The sequence below is a fragment of the Scomber scombrus genome, chromosome 11 (genome assembly GCF_963691925.1).
Source record: "Scomber scombrus chromosome 11, fScoSco1.1, whole genome shotgun sequence".
Taxonomy (NCBI): Eukaryota; Metazoa; Chordata; class Actinopteri; order Scombriformes; family Scombridae; genus Scomber; species Scomber scombrus.
Genome location: NC_084980.1, coordinates 28,517,436 through 28,535,511, shown reverse-complemented (window position 1 = coordinate 28,535,511; position 18,076 = coordinate 28,517,436). Strand labels below are relative to the sequence as shown.

Sequence of the window (18,076 nt, the reverse complement as noted above, 5' to 3'; positions counted from 1 at the left end):
ATGTTTGCATGGTCTAGTTTCTTGAATCTTTTAGCAGTGTCCTTGGCCTTGAACACATGGCGGACATTGACGTGCCTCACCCATGGGATAAGGTTTATTGACAATTTCAACATCATTTGAAACTGTAAAGACTGCTTTAAACCTGATAGCGTTCATCAAAGCATCAATGGATCCAGACTCCTTCGTGCCAATCTGTGTCATGCCCTTGAGACACAAAACACAACCCAAATGGCAATAAGCTCAAAGAACATTGCACACAGACACCCAGCCTGCATCTCTCCCCCCCTCACCTGAACCTCTAATACACATCACCTTAGGCTTTCAGAGAAAGTCTCTGAATGCTCTCACCCAATTAAGGACCCAGTAACCCCCCTCTCCCTGCCCTCCACCACAAACACCAATGAAAGAGTTAGGTAAAACTGCCAAGCTGCAGATTGGTCAAATTGACGGACTATTGAACAGTAAGAACCACAGTCATCACAACTCAGGTGTCCACCGGAGAGGAGACAAACCCCAGGGCTTCAATAAACATATCATAACATACAATATCAACTACTGCAGTAAACAGTGTAAGTTAATGAGAAAACATTTGGGGTAGAGAAGCTAAAAAGAAAGACAAAAGAGAAAACAATATTCTATTAAATTGATTTATTATCATCACATCTCAGTCACATAACATTTCAATCCAGTACTGACATCTTAAAAGAAAAATCTCAATATGATTATTTATGTTTCATTCCTACTATTTAAAGTACAACTGGGCAACAAAAAGCAAACGAAAAAGAAAAAGAAGAAAACAAATACCACAAAACATGATATGTGTTAAAATAAAATCATAAAATCTGTAATATATCTCAATCAGTGTATTATCTTGTATGGTAAATAGTGATTAAAATAGCACAATGTGAGTCCAGCTGTGTGGAGAGAGGCAACAATACAGCAAATAATTAAAAGTTTAAAAAAGTAGCAGTTTATGTTATTTAACAAAGCTTCAGAGATGAGCAACGCACAAAACAACAAATAAAACTTTACTAAGCCTAAACCCTAAACTTCCAAACAAAATTTAAATAAAAGCTTGAACCTAACTTCCTAACTGAAAACAGTTATTTAAAATGTATAATGAATGAGTCCATGAAATATATCAAATTCAAAATTTAGAACAAAGAAAACTTAACATAAATATACAAGAAGCTCCTATAGTCCGAACACACGTTGTCTCTACTAACAATCAACCAATAAACACATAAATCCAAATTAAATCCATAAATCCAATTTTTCTACATCAACATCATAAATACAAAAAAGCAGAACCTTTTAGCATTTACAGTGGTATTATTTTTAAGTATCTTTTAAACAGTTTCAGTGTTATTTTCCTGGAAACACCTGTATGCCAGCTGCTACTGGCACCAATGTTCCTGCTGATGAGAAAAGAATAAGAAGAAATCAACGGTTTTGTTCTGGTTCTAAAAGGCATTACAACTACACAATGCTGATAGCATAGCTTCAGACCTTTCGTCTTGTTTTTCCCTAAAGTCCAAATAAATTTGCGACTTTATTCAGTTAATGTGGCTACTTTGGAGATGATTTCTGCCCTGTTGTTCATTGCCTCCAAAGACTGAATTCGGACCTGGTAACCCTCCTTGGCCTCTGACTTTTCTCCTTCAATCAACATGTCAATGTACTCTGGAGTGGTCAGAGAGTTAGGCCTGAGGGCGATCTCTTGCAGACGAGTTATGCATTGGGCTGACTGATCCATGAGGGACACTATCCAGTCTTGAAGGCGAACAATCTCTTCTTCTTTTATCTTAATCAAGTCTTGAACGGACACCTTTTCTTTCGTATCGTTTTCATACTCGTCTTTTAACTCCTGTGTTTCACTGTGCAGTTTTCCAGTAGAGCTACAAGGACCACTGATTTCAACAGCTGGCCCAACACCTACTGAGGTCACTGCTCTGCATCTGAACATATACTCTGTGTTAGGAGTCAGACCACTCACTGTGACGTCTTCAGCTTTTGGCGCTGTTGTTTGTTGCCATTCATCCTCTCCACTGACACAGTACTCTAGCAAGTAGCAGGTGATGTTCTCTGCTCCAAATCTTGGTGGAGAGATCTTCAGTGTCACACTGTTGTGGGTTACATCACCTGCTGTCACTGTTTCAGGCTTTGAAGGCAGATCAAAGTTCTCATTGACGGAAAGGATGTCTTTGTAGACATAGATGCTTGATCCTTGCTGCGTCTCATTTGTTAAACCCACTGTCAGGAATTTAATGTTCTTATTCTCCTTGTTGGCTTCTGCAAAATCACTGAATAGTTTTGCTTTGTTCATCATTGCATCTGAAACTTCTGGTGAGGCGTACCATTGTTCCCTCTCTATGTGATGGCTATATGGATCTTCAGGGTCGTCTGGGTTGAGTGTTTGGTTTAAGTAGTTTGATAAAGCTGAGAGGTATGGTTCATCACTTCCCAGTGATGTGAAAACAAAACAGACAGCATGTTCTGAGCTGAGAATTTCCTCATGAAGATCACTTTGAGATGGGACGATTTTGGTGTTCTTCAACATTTTGGTGAAAGATTTTAAGATGTAGATTTCCTTCTCTTTACAATCCATCCACTTGTTCAGATTTGTGCTACTGAAAGGAGAAGAATGCCTCTTTTTCAAGATGTCTGCAAGCACAACCTCCTCTTCCCCTCCTTCCAAGATTGATGGAAGTTTCTTCGCCAGGGTTAGTTGAAATGTCAGCTTGAACTCAGAGCAGAGATCTTTAAATGTTTTAAGCTTTTTGCCAATCTGTGGGAACTGCTGTACAATGGTGGTTGTCATTACATTATTGCAACTCATTTCCAACTCAGTGAAGTCCTCCAGGACACTCTGTGCCACCTGTGGAAATTCACATGCTTTAGTGCAGACATGAACAGTGATGGTTTCCTTACTTTTTACAGGTCTACCACAATTAAAACTATCCTTAGTTTCTGTCTCTGGCTCATCACATGATAATGTTTTAATTGAATGATGAACATCTCTTGCTGGTCCAACACCTGCTGAGGTCACTGCTCTGCATCTGAACAAATACTGTGTTTCTGGCCTCGGACAGAACACAGTTACATCTTGTGCTGTTGATGCTCTCATTTTCTGCCATCCATCCTCTCCACTGACACAATACTCAACAGAGTACGAGGTGATGTTCTTTGCTCCAAATCGGGGTGGGCAAATGTTGAGTGTCACACTGTTGTGAGTTATGTCTCTTTCTTCTACTGTTTCAGGCTTTGATGGTGGCTCAAAATCCTCAGTAACAGGAAAGCCATCTTTATAAAGGTGAATGCTTACACCTTTCTGTGCCTTATTTGGTAAAGCCACTATGAGAAACTTTATGTTTCTGTTCTCCTTGTTGGCCTCAGCAAAATCACTGAAGAGCTTTGCTTTGTTCATTATTGCACCTAAAACCTCTGTTTCAGGAGGCACTGGTTTGACTGTTTCATCTTGGCAGTTTGATAAAGCTGGTAGGTATGGTTCAGCACTCCCTAATGGAGTGAACACCAAACAAACAGCATGCTCTGCACTGAGAGTTTCCTTATGCAGGTCATTTTCAGATGGGACAATCTTGATGTTTTTCATCATGTTGATGAAAGATTGTAAAGTGTAGATTTCTTTCTCTGCATAATCCATCCACTTCATCAGTTTGACCATGCTGAAAGTATTCGGAAGATCCTCTTCCTCTCCTCCCCGGATTAATGGAAGTTTCTCTGCAAAGTCTTGTTGGAATTTGTCCTTAAAATCAAAGCACAGTTTCTTAAATGTTTTAAGCTTTTTGCCAATCTCTGGGAACTGCTCTGCAATTGTGGTTTTCAGTGCATCATTGCACCTCATTTCCAGCTCAGAGAAGTCCTCTATGACAGTCTGCACTGTGCGTACGAATACTGCACTTATCTGACGTACTAGCTGAGTAACACCTGAATCTAAGCATGTCAGTGGTAACAGCCAGACCTTCATGGGTACAACATTTTCTCTGTTTGCACCCAGAAGTTTGGGCAAGTTTTGATAGACTTGCACTGCATCCTGATAAGTCACAGGGTTTCTATCAAGGAAAAAATCTCCATGGAATTTGCAGGAGAATTTCTCAACATTTGCAGTGCTCTCATCATTCAGGTTCAGTTTAATGGAACTATCACCTTTTACGCAGGGAATCCACTTGACCATGGATTTCATATTGCCCTCAACAACTTGATGATCCTCATCTTTAGAGACCTCACGGTCAAAGACAAAGAAGGCCTGTGCACCATAAAGGATAGCTGTGACCACATGTGTTGCTACTCCTTCCTGAAACACATGTGGATACTTTATGTTGCCTCCTCCAAGATGATCCATCGACAGTTCCCGAAACTTTGTGGTAGCTTCATATTTCAGTGTTACTCTGGCCTGATGTTTGGATTTCTTATAATCATTCAGGTATTTGGCAGATCCGTTAGTCTCAAACACTCCAAAAAGAACACTTAGCTTCAGGGATGCATCAACATTTAGTGATGAAGTTTTGTCCTCTATTGATTCAGATGCAACTATCTCAAAGTCATTAAAGCACTGTGATCTTTCTCCTATATGGTTTAACAGTTCATCATGGTCCCACAGTGTCATGCCTGCAAGAGAAGAGTTCAGCAGAATTAAAACACTGTATATCATTTTTTAACTATAAAGCTGGAAATAGGCATGTATTCTATAAGTATATTTCCATTTCAACTCCCAGTTCTACAAGTTACATGTTCACACAATATACAATGTGATGAGCAATATTACATATAAAATATATATATATATATTGTTTCACATAATTCCACTGATATACATCTGAAGAAAACTGCAAGCGAGTACAGGAAATTCAGCATGTGAATTCAGAGTTAGACTTCCCTAATAATTCTTCTTTTTCAGAAAATGCACGCTATCTTTGACACCTTAAGTCCCGTGAGTACAAATATATTAAATATTCATCAGTAATTTGGTGTAAAAACATTAAAATACACACAAGACTCTGCCTTCTTATTGTTTAAAATGATACAAAAATAACCTCAGAGGAGTTTTTCCTCTGAGCCGGCCTCCAGAAACCTCATGAGGAAGATGTTGCCCCTTTAAGACATCTCCTTTTTTCTTTTTTCATCAAAATGCATCTTTTGGCTCCAATTCACAGAAGTGTTGCAATAGCCAATGTAATCAAATATGTATGTACTATTTTCTTTTTTAAAGATCAATGCTGAATTATTGAGAATAACAAATGTTACACTTTAAGTGATATTCATAGCTTCCTTGTACAAGCACCACAATAAAGCGGACTGGTAATCTGGATGTTCTGGAAAAGTCCAGACGGTCATCGGCTTGCCTGGTTCATCAACCAAAAAGTCAGATAAAGCGGCACTAACAGCCAACAGCAGGGGGGCGCTAATATGATAATTTGTTTGCGTAGTGTAAAAAAAAAAAAACTAACAAAGAAGAGTGAATCATTAGGTTAAAATGGCTAGCAGAAAACGTGTGGAGAAAGGTGGACGGGTAAAGTTAAAAGAAAAGAAAGCTAAGTCTCTCGAGACTGAGCTCTGTGGCTACAGCAGCAGCAGTAATATAGTCCTAGATGTCGGCCAATAAAGCACTGAATCACCCAGCACAATTGTTAAGGAGCAGGTGGAAGTTGAATCTGAGCATCCACAGACAGCAGAGGGACTGGTAAGTGGCAGGAATACAGGGACACAAAACAGTAGACTATATTTATTCAGGTTGACCCATCTCTTAGGAAACGGCACAGTCAGCTTTTATCAGCTGGGTGTGCATAATATGATGATCAAAAAGCTCACTTCTGCATGTAGATAGAAAACCATGGTGTTGAATGAAACTGTGAAACCTAAAACATCCATTGGTATCACTTGTCATGTGCTAGCAAGTGGGGAAAGGTGCTAACTAAAGCTCAATATTTAACCAAAAGTTTGGGGAGTTAAAATCTCACTGTTTTCCATCTGAGTGCTGTTTGTTTCTCTGTCAGTAGTGTGGTGGTCTATAAACTGACACTAATCCTAACATAGGCTACAAACCTGGGGTGTGTTTGTCTTAATCTCAGCAGAATTGTACAACTAATTAGTTAATTGGTTTTATGATGTTACTTGCTGCAAATACCTTGTTCTGTAGGCTTATAATATTGGTAATATTTGGTATAATATTGTTTGGTATAATATTTGGGACAGCCCTGTTAGTGACTGTCTGTGTGTGGCTGGGTGGTTGGCCTATTTGGGAGAAAGTCCAGGGTGTTTTTTTAGTCCTAGTCCCCTGAATGACATCATCACCAACAAGGGAGGAGTTGTCAGAGATATGATCTTTGATGAAAATTCTTGATCAGGTATACCTGCTCAATACATATTTTTCCTTATATCACATCAATAGTAACACAGTAACTACATCTTAAATTAATTTTCAGGTTACCAGTTTTTAGACTACTTCTATGTGCCATATAGGCTACAAAAACCAAAACTTTACATATGATCAAGTCAATGTTTTGCCATGAGAAAAAATATTTGGAGCAGCTGCATCTGTTGAACTTTGCAAGTCATTACATTGTCCATCGCTAGAACCCCAATTTAAGTTTTTTAATTGCAATTTGAATTGTTTGTGTAAATATCTTCTTTTATTGGTTCATTAGACACTGTATATCAGATATTAACACTGAAAATGTGAACAATACTACATTCACAATGACAAGCAAATCAGTAGTACCAGTATCTGTAATGTTTTTTTCTTAAACTGAATTATGCACAAAAGCCCAACATTTTTTCATAGATTTCATCCCCAGCAATTGAACGGTATTGTTTTAACACTTTTAGAAACTCTATTTTTTCACTTAATTGTCTTAGACTACATACCTCAGGTTTTAAGGGAGTTTTTTCATGTTAAGGTTTATTTGGATAGGGTTACAGAATGGTTGTATAAGTTTAAAAAAACATTTTAAAAGACCATCATTTACTTCATTTTATACTGAAAAACAAAACACATACTGGTTTTACTGGCAGCAAAAATAACAACAAAAAAATGCAGTTTTATTTTTTATTTCAGTTGTTTGTTTTTTTTTAAGTATGTAAAAGAAAAGGTAATGCATATTTTAAAAAGACATCACAATAAACTTATTGATCTTTTGAAGATAATATTTCTGTCTTTATTTACAGTAAGTAAGCTTAAATAAAACATTATAAGAAAATGTTTTTAGTTTTAGGTAAGTATAAATTATACTTATTATTATAATATACAACATTTTGTTTTCATTTATTGTAAAAGCAAAAAATGTTTATTGCATTGACCTACATTCTGTAACATTTTAGCTCTGACTAAAGTAAACATATTAATTAAGGTATAACTTAAATACTTTGTACTGAATCAGAAATTTAACTTGAGGAAAAATAATAAAATTAGTGTCTTAGTTTGTTCCAGAGTAAAAACTATATTGATTTTGGAGCGCCTTGGTAGCTGAGTGGTTGGGGCGCATGCCATGTAGAGGCAGCGTCCCCGGTTTGATTCCGGCAGGGGACTTTAGCTGCAGGTCATTCCCCTCTCACATGTCTCCCTCTATGCCATCTACTGTCAAATAAATGCAAAAAAGAATTGCAATTATAAATATTAGGTTTTTCCAAAATGATATAATAAATAATGTTTTTTCAAACTTTTGTCTTTAGCAAAATTAATATTTTGATTGATATTAAATCACAATTTCAGGATTCAACTAAGTCATAAATATATTTTGGGAAAAAAAACAAATGTTTTTAGGGCAAACATATTATTTAAGTATTATTTTTTCTTTTTTTTAAGCTTTCAACACTACATTTGTGATTTACATAAGTTTTTTTCTTTTATCCTTTTATCCTTTTTAACATATCTGGTTGGTGTTGTTATTAAAAATGCCAGAGAAACCTGATCATATTAAGCTAAACTGTGGTGTGACTTATGACTTCAGTTTTAACATCAACCTGTTTTACAGCAGATACTTTTTCATTGTCAAACACAGGTATAACTAATAGTATCAGTGATTTCTGCATCATATTGCAATAATTACCATAATAAAGTCTCCATTAATGTTTTGGCGACTGCTATGACAGGTCAAAATGTGTGCTGTGTAGAAAGTCTATTATGAAGTATTTAACATGTGAATCCTTACTAGGGATGAGTAAATCTTTCCGGCAGTCATAGAGCATCCCAAGACTGAAAGGTCTGCCGAGCGCCGCCATCTGTATCGTCTGTTTGGCATCAGGGTCCATCTCTCACTCTGAAATGTGAAAACAGACAACAGCATGTTAGTTTATTCCTGACTCTTCTGCTTTCCAGCCTGTTACTGAAGTACAGCCACTTTCTAATTTTAGTTCAAAAAAGTTAAACACATATCCAACTTTCATAAATCCACTATTAATGCAACACAAGGCAAGTTTATATGCAACCTTTTGACCACAGGGCAATGCAATTTACTGAAGACATAAACATACATTAAGACAAGATATATGAGAAAGACATAGGGAATACAAAACATGCATTATACATGGGATTTTAACACCAGAGGTGAAAAGAAATCTGGATTAATGTACTTACAATGAAAAGGTGTGTGTGCTCCGTTGAAGTTACTGTGCTGGTCTCAGTCTGTAAACCTTATCTGCAGTGAAATCGCCAGCCTACCACACCTTTTCTAGGAAATCAGTTTGATTCTCTTCAGTATGATGGTCCTATGGTGCAAAGCACACATTAACAAAATAGAAAACACAAAACAGAAAATGATGTTGGTTTTTTGTATTTTGCTATTTGTTTTGTCTCGTGTTGTAGTGTTACGCACCTCAGGTACTCCATACTTCTGCAACAATCCTTTCTGGCAGGGAAAATCCACCTTATCATGCAGAGTTTTAAAGGGGTATCAGGGAAAAAAAAATGTTATATGGTATGATAGGCTGGTCACATCCTGTCAAGGCAGACAGGATATAAATAGTGAACCAACACAGTTACCTGAACAGACCACACAGCAGCCTTGACAAGAACACACACCTTTTCATTGTAAGTACGCTAATCTTGTTTTATCAGTTAACAATGTGTGTTGTGTAATTGGAGTTCTTGTCTGTGGCCACTGAAACCATTTGATCTTTTGGCCAATTGGGACATAATATTTCAAGATATACTAATATGGTTATTAGTAAAATATATAGGCTACATTAGTGTTATTTTTAGATATACATTTTTTCAATTTTGCTTATGTTATATTTTTTGGTTACGCAGCTTGGTAACCCCGTAAATTACATAATAATTACCCATTAATTTTCTCACTATTGACATTAAATTGGAAGTATTGAGAATTTTTAAATAATTACTTGCATTTGTACATTTGTAAAACAAATTGCAACCAATTACTTTAAAAAAAAAAAGAAAAGAAAAAAAGATCATTAGTATTATTATTATTTATTTTAGATTGTTACTTCATGCGCTGTTGCTGAAGTATTATGGGTAATTTTCCAAGCACAGTGTGGTGAAGTCTCCATCCCGAGCAGACTTTTAGGAATTCTACAGAAAGCCTATTTGAGGTCCTATGTGGACTTGATGAATTGTGGGTTTGGTTTGCCTATCTGTGTACTTGCCGTATCTACATAACTCTCTCAAATGTTATACTCTCAAATGTTGAATATTGTCAAAATCATAGCAGTCTAAAAAAAACCTAATGTTTCAATACATGAAATACAGTCAGATTTATTATATAAATGTAAATGATTAGATTAAAGAATATAGCTTGGTTTTTTCTCAAAATAGTGCGCCTGGCATGAGGGTGTGCATGACAAAAATGACGCCATAGTGTCATTCACACAAAGGCTCCACTAGCTGTTGCAGTGCCTTGCCATGCATCTCTGAACTTTTGCAACCAGTGTCTTATGCAAGCATAAACAAAGCAATAACAGAATAAACTGACTATTAAAGCACTATTTTTTAAAAAGGTTTGTGTTTAGTCTCTGTCGCCTTCTACTGTTACTTGTCACTAAATCTTGGTGGTTTAAAAAAGCAACTTTGAGCGGCACTTTTTCCCCCCTCAAGCTGAGGAATCGGGTAGAGGAACTCACTTTGACGCAGTGGTTTGGCATCCACCGCTCAGACAGGGATATTTGCTTTTTCACAAGGTGAGAGTTCAAAGTTACATTGACAATGACACTGATTAATGAATAAATACTTAATAAGAAGATTTAATGGTGATTAAATTGTATTATGCAGGTTTGCATCTGGGGTATGACCACCTGATGTGCTTCTGAGCATTAATAGAGCTTTCACTGCCATCTAGTGTCAGTGTGATAAAAGCACAGACAGGCACCTTCACAGAGCCAAGTACCACTGAAGTAAGTAAAAATGTTTTTGTAACTATTTAAAAAAAAAAAAAAAAAAAAAAAAAAGGTTTTAGTGAAAATAAACCTCTGTGTGGAGAGAAATGTTGTTATTTGTACTTAATTATGTTCATATTTGGCACCAAAAATCTTTGCAGTACTCAATTTGAGAGATAGCAGCAGTCAGCTGATGAGGTAGATGGTCCTGGTGCAGTAGAAGTTGCGCCAAAATATTTAAATAATGCAAAGAAAAGATGATATATTAGATTATTATTATTTAAATATAGGCTGGAAGACATTACAAAGGTACATTACATGTATCTTCCAGACCTATATATTAGCCACACAAAATACAATTTTATTAAAATATTCAAATGATCCATTTATCTAAATATGTCCAAAAATGATCTACGGAAATACAATTTAACATAACTAGAGCCTGAAACTGACACTATTTAGCCTGAAACTATTTGGGGAATTTTGGACACACGAGGTTAGATAGGTAGGTGAATTAAAATAATAAAATAAATACAACTAATAAATCAAACCACCACTTTCATGTTACAAGAAAACATTGTGTGCTAGTTAAGCTAGCCGTTATGAATTATAAATGACGTTACAGTCCTACTGATGTAAGCTGTTAATGCTAAACGTTTCAGCTAAAAATAATAATATGTAAGAAAATGACTGTCAGGTTATTTAATCAGATTCAATAAAAAATAACAAACCTTTATACTGTGAAAGTTTTCCATCTCAAGTTTTCTCTTCTTTCTCCCTTCAGTGCCACTCCTAAATGTTCAGAGCAGCTGCAGAAACACACACACTCCCTCCTGGATAGCAGAGCCTCTCCTCTCTTCTTCATTTGGATTTAAAAGTGATTTATGAAAAATTAAAACACCACAAGTGTTTAAATATCACATTTATATAATGATTAAGTTAATCTAATGAGGCCTGTGAGTCTTAATAGTCACATAACATCCTTACTGTAGCATGAACTACTGTGTAGCTAGGTTACCATGGTTACAAGGGTTCGTAGCTGCGGCTGTAAAACAGTAAATAGATAGTTTGAACATCATAACAACATATAACTCCCGCGAAACGACTTGCTATAAGCAGAATTTATCCATTTGTCCGATAACATGTGGACAGTCTGAAGAGCCGCATAATTAAATTATTTCTTCCACGTTGAAGTTAACGGATAGCTAACCGGAAGTTAGCTTCTCAACCGGCCGACGTGCATTCATCCAGCCAGTTCAGGAAAGAGGAAAGACTGAAGATAATGGGAACAGAGATTTATATGACAGTGATAGGCGTAATACGTATTGTGTTAATTCGTTTGGGAAGGGCTTAAATGTAATGGTTTATCATTTATATGTAAAAATACCACACTGCAGTGTGAAGAGCTGGCAAAATATAAAGTGTCACTGATCGTGTGGCTCCCCCTAGTGGTTGTGGTCCTAAACAACCACATAGACCGTTTATGCCACGGGCTGGCCCTGACTGCACTCAGTGTTGAAAATGTTTGAACTTATAATTATTCTGCTGGAGTCTTTATACCATAACTTCAACTGGTTCAGTTTTGTGGTTCTTACCTCCCTGTTTTTGGGATAGTTTTGTTCAAAATAGGCATGTTTGGTACACTCTTCATTATGGACACTGTTTCATTGCAGATAAGGCACAATGGTCTCTTTCCCTCATACAAAATGAATGCATATTTCCAGTCCACATTTTTTAAAATTTTTCTGGTAGGTTTAGGAAACTCATAAATGCTGAGGGATTTATTTTAACAGACCTGGGTAACAATTGTATTCCTTACCTCACTGGAGATCCTCTATCATGCAGCAAAGTTACAAGGTGATATGCTGGACAGTAGAACATTAATTTTCTGTTGTCAGTTTTCTCCAGTTACGACTACATGATGGACTACATTATGGACATTGAAACCAGCAAGACGATAACTGTTGCTGCGCTTGGACGGCCTTTTAATGTTGGGATGCTGTATGACTGCCGCAATGACTCTCTCGTCCCTGGTAAGTACTGACACATTAAGATACTGTACTTTGAAACTGTGAATATTTAAGTCATAAGTCTCAACTGTTGGTATTACTGCCTGGTTGCCATATTGAAGCTACTGCTCTATCCTCCTGAGCCCCGAGCTTTTGTTTGGTATACATTTTTAATTTCTTCTATATATTTGGGATTAGTAGGACCTGATGAGTGCAATAACTAAGCATTGTCTTTGAATAGGAAGTAGTTTTTGAAAAAAACTGCTCATATGGGTACAATGGGTTTATTTTACCATAATACTCAATTAATTCACCAGTGTATAAAACTGTTTATTTCAATGCCTGAAAAATTGCTGTGCCAAACAAAATTGTATACCTGCAACATTGCAATATTTGCACCCTGTTTGTTTAACTATTTGTAGCTGTCTGAATTATTCTTGCTCCATACTCCAAACTAGGAACATACTATTTGTCTATCTGGACCATCTGTCACACCTATTGGCTGTGTGAAATGCTGCAAAACAGTTATGTCCAGTTTCCAGGCATAGGAACACTTTACATATTAAAGTTAATATTGTGTAACAAAGAATAAAACTGTTCATTGTTCATTGTCAGACACATTTCAGATTTTTTAGTCTTAGGTAGATGGTTGATGTAAATGGGATCATCTGCTCATCATTTGAAAAACATTTGGTCAAGCCTTAAACAAGCAACCTTTGAGAACGTGATCCGTTCTATTTCTGATAAGAGCTATAAGAAAAGAATATGTCAGTTTTCCCCATGTCTTAAAAAGTCATCAATAACTACTTTTAGATGTTTCATCAACATCACAATCAAAAAAAATCTTCCACCTCAGAGTTTTCTCATACTATTGCATTGAGCAATCTTTCTGCTTTTGACAAAGAAATGGGCCCTGGAAATGTATCACATGAGACTAAAATACAAAAGCAATGTACACAAAATTGTAGCACATGCAATAATTATTTATGCTCTTGTAAACTGTTGGTTTATTCCCAAATCTTACCAAGCAATGGTTCCTTACATTTACACTTTCCCCTGCATGGAAGATAATAAAGTCCCAATGTCCTCAAATGAGTACATCCTGATTAGTCGTGCTCGTCTCATATTGTGTAATAAAAATCACAGGGTAGATTTGTGAAGGTAGAAATTATGGGAAAATGCCCAAAAGTATGGCCATTTTTTGGGGCAAAAACATAGACAGAGATATCTATATTTTCATCCGCAGAGTTTATGGACTATTACATGAATTAGGTTGTTTTTAGATTGTGAAATATTGCATATACACAGGTATAGTGTACCTACCTCTGGGCAGGACAATAAACCAAGCACATGGTAAATCATCCTGCCCAGAGTTGGGTATATACTGTATATACAGTATATGTACAGTATGCATTAACTTACACAGATTTTACAATGTACAAATAACCTGTATTATTGACATACAATGTTAAAACCACCTAACTGCATCTTGTAGAAGATTCAGCCTTTACAATTTCACATGTATTACTTCCTTAGTTAAAGACACTAGCCATTAACATATCACTGTTGTTTAAAAGGGCATCAATTGATCCTGGGTCATCAGGATACGGCAATGGAAAACTGTATATCATCAGCATTGCTATAGAAATTGATGCCGTGTCCCGATGATGTTTCCAAGGGGCACAATATAGAGATTAAAAGGAGTTTGTGAGACTAAAATGTCACAATTAAGTCACAATTAATTTTATAGTTTTTATATTAATATTCATCAATGTTTACAAAAACTTATCTCTCACTAAGATGAGATTTAAGAGTCAAAAACAGTAACAGGGTTGCCAATCAAACTGTGAAGTTTATCAAGAAAAACTGAGTGGTCTACTGTATCAAAGACTGTACTTAAGTCAGGTAATATTAATATGGATGTTTTTTTTTATGTCCATTTTGAGATCATTTACAATCTTAAATAGTGCTGTCTCTGTGCTATGATTAGCACGGAAACCAGATTGATATTTTTCAAAAGTATTGTGAGAATTAATAAAATCATTTGACTGGTTAAAAACAAACTTCTCTAAAATTTTACTTAAAAATGGTAAATTGGATGTTGGTCTGTGTCTATTAAGTATCAAGGCATCCAAATTGCTTCTCTTCAGAAGTGGTTTAATTGCATTCATTATTATTATCTTAAGAGCACTAAGGAAAACACGCAAAAGAGAGCAGAGGAGAATAAGCTTGTTGGGATTTAAAAAGCAAGTTCCTGGTTTAAATTGGTGAATAACTTTGCCAAACATCTCAGCATCAACCAGGACACATTTATCCTGTGTTTCCTCATATAAAGACAAAGGTTCTGGTGTTAAATTTCATTCATAAAATTCATAGACTGATATTGAGGTAAATTTGATTTAATAGTGTCTATTTTACCTCTGAAATGGACTACAAAATCTTCACATTTGGAGTTGGTAGATGTTAGGGCTGGGACGATCTGCGATCAAGTCGTATATTGGCAATTGGAGGGTTGCCAGACGATTTGCTGTTTATCAAGGCGATTAAAAAAAACAAAGAAAAACGGCGCTCTACTGTGCATTAAGAGATGTTTCTGGAGGAAATACATGACTGTTAGAGAAGCCCCGTTTACAAACAGATCTACAAGAGATTAATTGCAAATAAATATTGTTTTAATGTGTAACTATTGAAATGTTCACACAAGAGCTTTCATAAATTCCTACAGTGTTGGCACTGCCGCCTTTGCACGTTAAAAGTTCAAGTGAGCAGCGACTTTAAGTGAGGACGAGCAACACGTCTCCGGCTTGTCAGCGCAGCGGTGTCGCTCACTTTTGCATGCATGTGATGCAAAACATTAAAAATAACGTCATTATAACAAAAAACGTGCCAAGGACACGTGTGCCTGAAAAATTCTGAGAAATCTGAATAGTGGTATTCAAAAGTTGTGTAGTCATCAAATGTAATGTCTTTAATACCAAGTGACGCTGAGAGAATGGTTGCTGTATGCTTTTTTTTAAAACCATAGTGACTATCTATTAAATTGCTGCCTGTATTAACTATATTATCTGGTTATAGTAGGAAGTTATCTTCACATTTTTGACTCACTGGCATGTAAAAGATTTTCTCTTTTCTTGCAGGTGTATCATTGTGGGACCACGATGATATAGTACAACATATACATGAAAGACCTCAGTTCTACAATGACTTTGAGATAGTTGCATCTGAATCAACTGAGGACAAATCTTCAGCACTTAATGTTGATGCATCACTGATGGCAAGTTTCATGACTGGACTGGTAGAGGTGGAAGGATCTGCCAAATACCTGAAGAATCAAAAGACATCCAAAAATCAAGCCAGAGTAACACTGAAGTATGAAGCTACCACAAAGTTCCAGGAACTGTCAATGAATCATCTTGGAAGAGGCAATGTGAAGCATCCATATGTGTTCGAGAAAGGTTTAGCAACACATGTCGTCACAGCTGTCCTTTATGGGGCACAAGCCTTCTTTGTCTTTGACCGTGAGGTCTCTAAAGATGAGGATCATCAAGACATTCAAGGCAAGTTGAAGTTGACAATCAAGAGTATTCCCAGTGTTTCGATAGAAGGTGAAGGGAACCTACAAATGGAGGAAAAGGAGACTAAAAGTATGGAGAAATTCTCCTGCAAGTACCATGGAGACTTTTTCCTTGAGAATAACCCTATGTCTTTTCAGGATGCAATACAAGTCTATCAAAGCCTGCCAAAACTTCTGGATGCAAATAAAGAAAACGTTGTACCAATTAAGGTCTGGCTGTTGCCACTGACATGCTTACATGCAGGTGCTACTCAACTAGTACGCCAGTTAAGTGCACCATTAATACGTAAAACACAGAGTCTTTTTGAGGACTTCTCTGAGCTGGAAATGAGGTCTAATGATGCACTGAAAACCACAATTGCACAGCAGTTCCCAGAGGTTGGCAAAAAACTTAAAACATTTAAAGCACTTTGCTTTGATTTCAAGCTGGAATTCCAACGAGACCTGGCAAAGAAACTTCCATCAATCCGGGGAGGAGGGGAACAGGAGGATCTACTCTGTGACACCGTGAAAAAAATTCAGTCTTCTCTCTTCAAAAACACAAACCTGAGCAAGTGGATGGATTGTAAAGAGAAAGAAATCTACAACTTCATGTCTTTCATGAACATAATGAAAAACACCAAGATCGTCCCATCTGAAAATGACCTGTACAAGGAAATTGTTGGTGTAGAACACGCTGTGTGTTTCGTCTTCCCCTTGTTGGACATAGCTGAACCATTCCTGTCAGCTTTGTCAGACTACTCAGAATCTACTCAACTTCCCCAAACTGAGAACACTGAAAAGGACTGGTTCTTTTCAAGAGATATAACTGATGTAGTGAGGCATAAAGCAAAGCTCTTTAGTGATTTTGCTGAGGCCAACAAGGAGGACAACAACATTAAGTTCCTGACAGTGGCTTTAACAAATAAGGCCCAGAAAGGTCCAAGCATCTACCTTTATAAAGAAGGTTTTCCTGTCACTGAGGACTTTGAGCCACCGTCAAAGCCTGAAGAAGTGTCACCAAGTCAAATAACTCATAACAGCGTGACACTGAACATTTTGCCACCCAAATATGGAGCAAAGAACATCACCTCGTACTCTGTTGAGTACTGTGTCAGTGGAGACAGTGAATGGCAACAAACACCAGCATCAACAGCTGGAGAAGACACAAAAAGTGCAGAAGTTAAAGTGATCGGTCTGAAGCCTGCCATACAGTATATGTTCAGATGCAGAGCCGTGACCTCAGCAGGTGTCGGGGCAGCCACAGAAGTCACGATACATACATCCCGTTCCCGGTAAGGATTGCATGTAAATAACCTAAATGTACACAGTTCTTGTTCTTATCCCTTTTTAATCATAAAAATATAATAAAACACAGCCAACACGATGGAAACATGTAACACGACCAAATGACTGCAGTATAAAACACAGCAAAAGCACATAAACTCATAAAAGCCTAATTCCTGTCAATTTTTTTAAATACATTTTTTTGTCGATATAGTCCAGCTAAAGCTTGCATCAGGTACATTTCTAACCTCTTGTTTTCATTAGCATTTTCAATTTTAATTTATTTCCAATAAAAACAAATCATAAAAGATTTGAAAAAAATCTGGAAATATTGCAAAAAGCTTTATACACATAAAAGCAAAATGCGACAAACTTTAATGAAAACACACTTAAATCATCATCAGCCTACCATTGCCCCTGACTGAAGATTTGATATAATTTAATATCAATTCAATATGATTCAAGCCTCACAAGCTTCAAGATTTGAAGAAAGGTATTGAGGAGTTAGGCATGTTAATAACCTGTACAGACATCAGAATTGAAGGTTCTCAAATTCCAGTCCCTTAAAAAAACTTGCAATACATAACTATATTCATTGTGTTACATTTATTATTTACAGTTAAATTAATGCTTCCTTTATGTTGTTTTATTTCAACACAGGTGATTCATCATCAGGACACCTGTATTCTGCAAATACAGAGGATGACTAACAGGAATGAATGAAGGAGCAGAGTACAGTACAGGAGGCCTACCATGATAATGACACTGATTTCATCCTGTATCTACGCTAGTGTGATAAACACGACAACACACAAAGACCATTTTTGTATTATTCTGATTTCTCTGAGATGATTGTTTTCATATTGTTCAAGTGCTTAGG

General features: G+C 36.5%; 2 protein-coding genes across 2 annotated transcripts; one reads left to right on the top strand and one right to left on the bottom strand.

The window, feature by feature from the left end:
• Positions 1 to 1,552: 1,552 nt before the first annotated feature.
• Positions 1,553 to 8,268, bottom strand: LOC133990108 (verrucotoxin subunit beta-like). Its single transcript, XM_062428284.1, has 4 exons — positions 8,169 to 8,268; positions 3,669 to 4,629; positions 3,356 to 3,364; positions 1,553 to 2,630 (listed from the first exon to the last, which is right to left on the bottom strand). The coding sequence occupies exons 1-4, from the start codon at positions 8,266 to 8,268 to the stop codon at positions 1,553 to 1,555; spliced, it is 2,148 nt and encodes a 715-aa protein (XP_062284268.1).
• A 4,012-nt stretch (positions 8,269 to 12,280) lies between these two features.
• LOC133990107 (verrucotoxin subunit beta-like) lies at positions 12,281 to 17,208 on the top strand. Its single transcript, XM_062428283.1, has 2 exons — positions 12,281 to 12,380; positions 15,494 to 17,208. The coding sequence occupies exons 1-2, from the start codon at positions 12,281 to 12,283 to the stop codon at positions 17,206 to 17,208; spliced, it is 1,815 nt and encodes a 604-aa protein (XP_062284267.1).
• Positions 17,209 to 18,076: the final 868 nt, after the last annotated feature.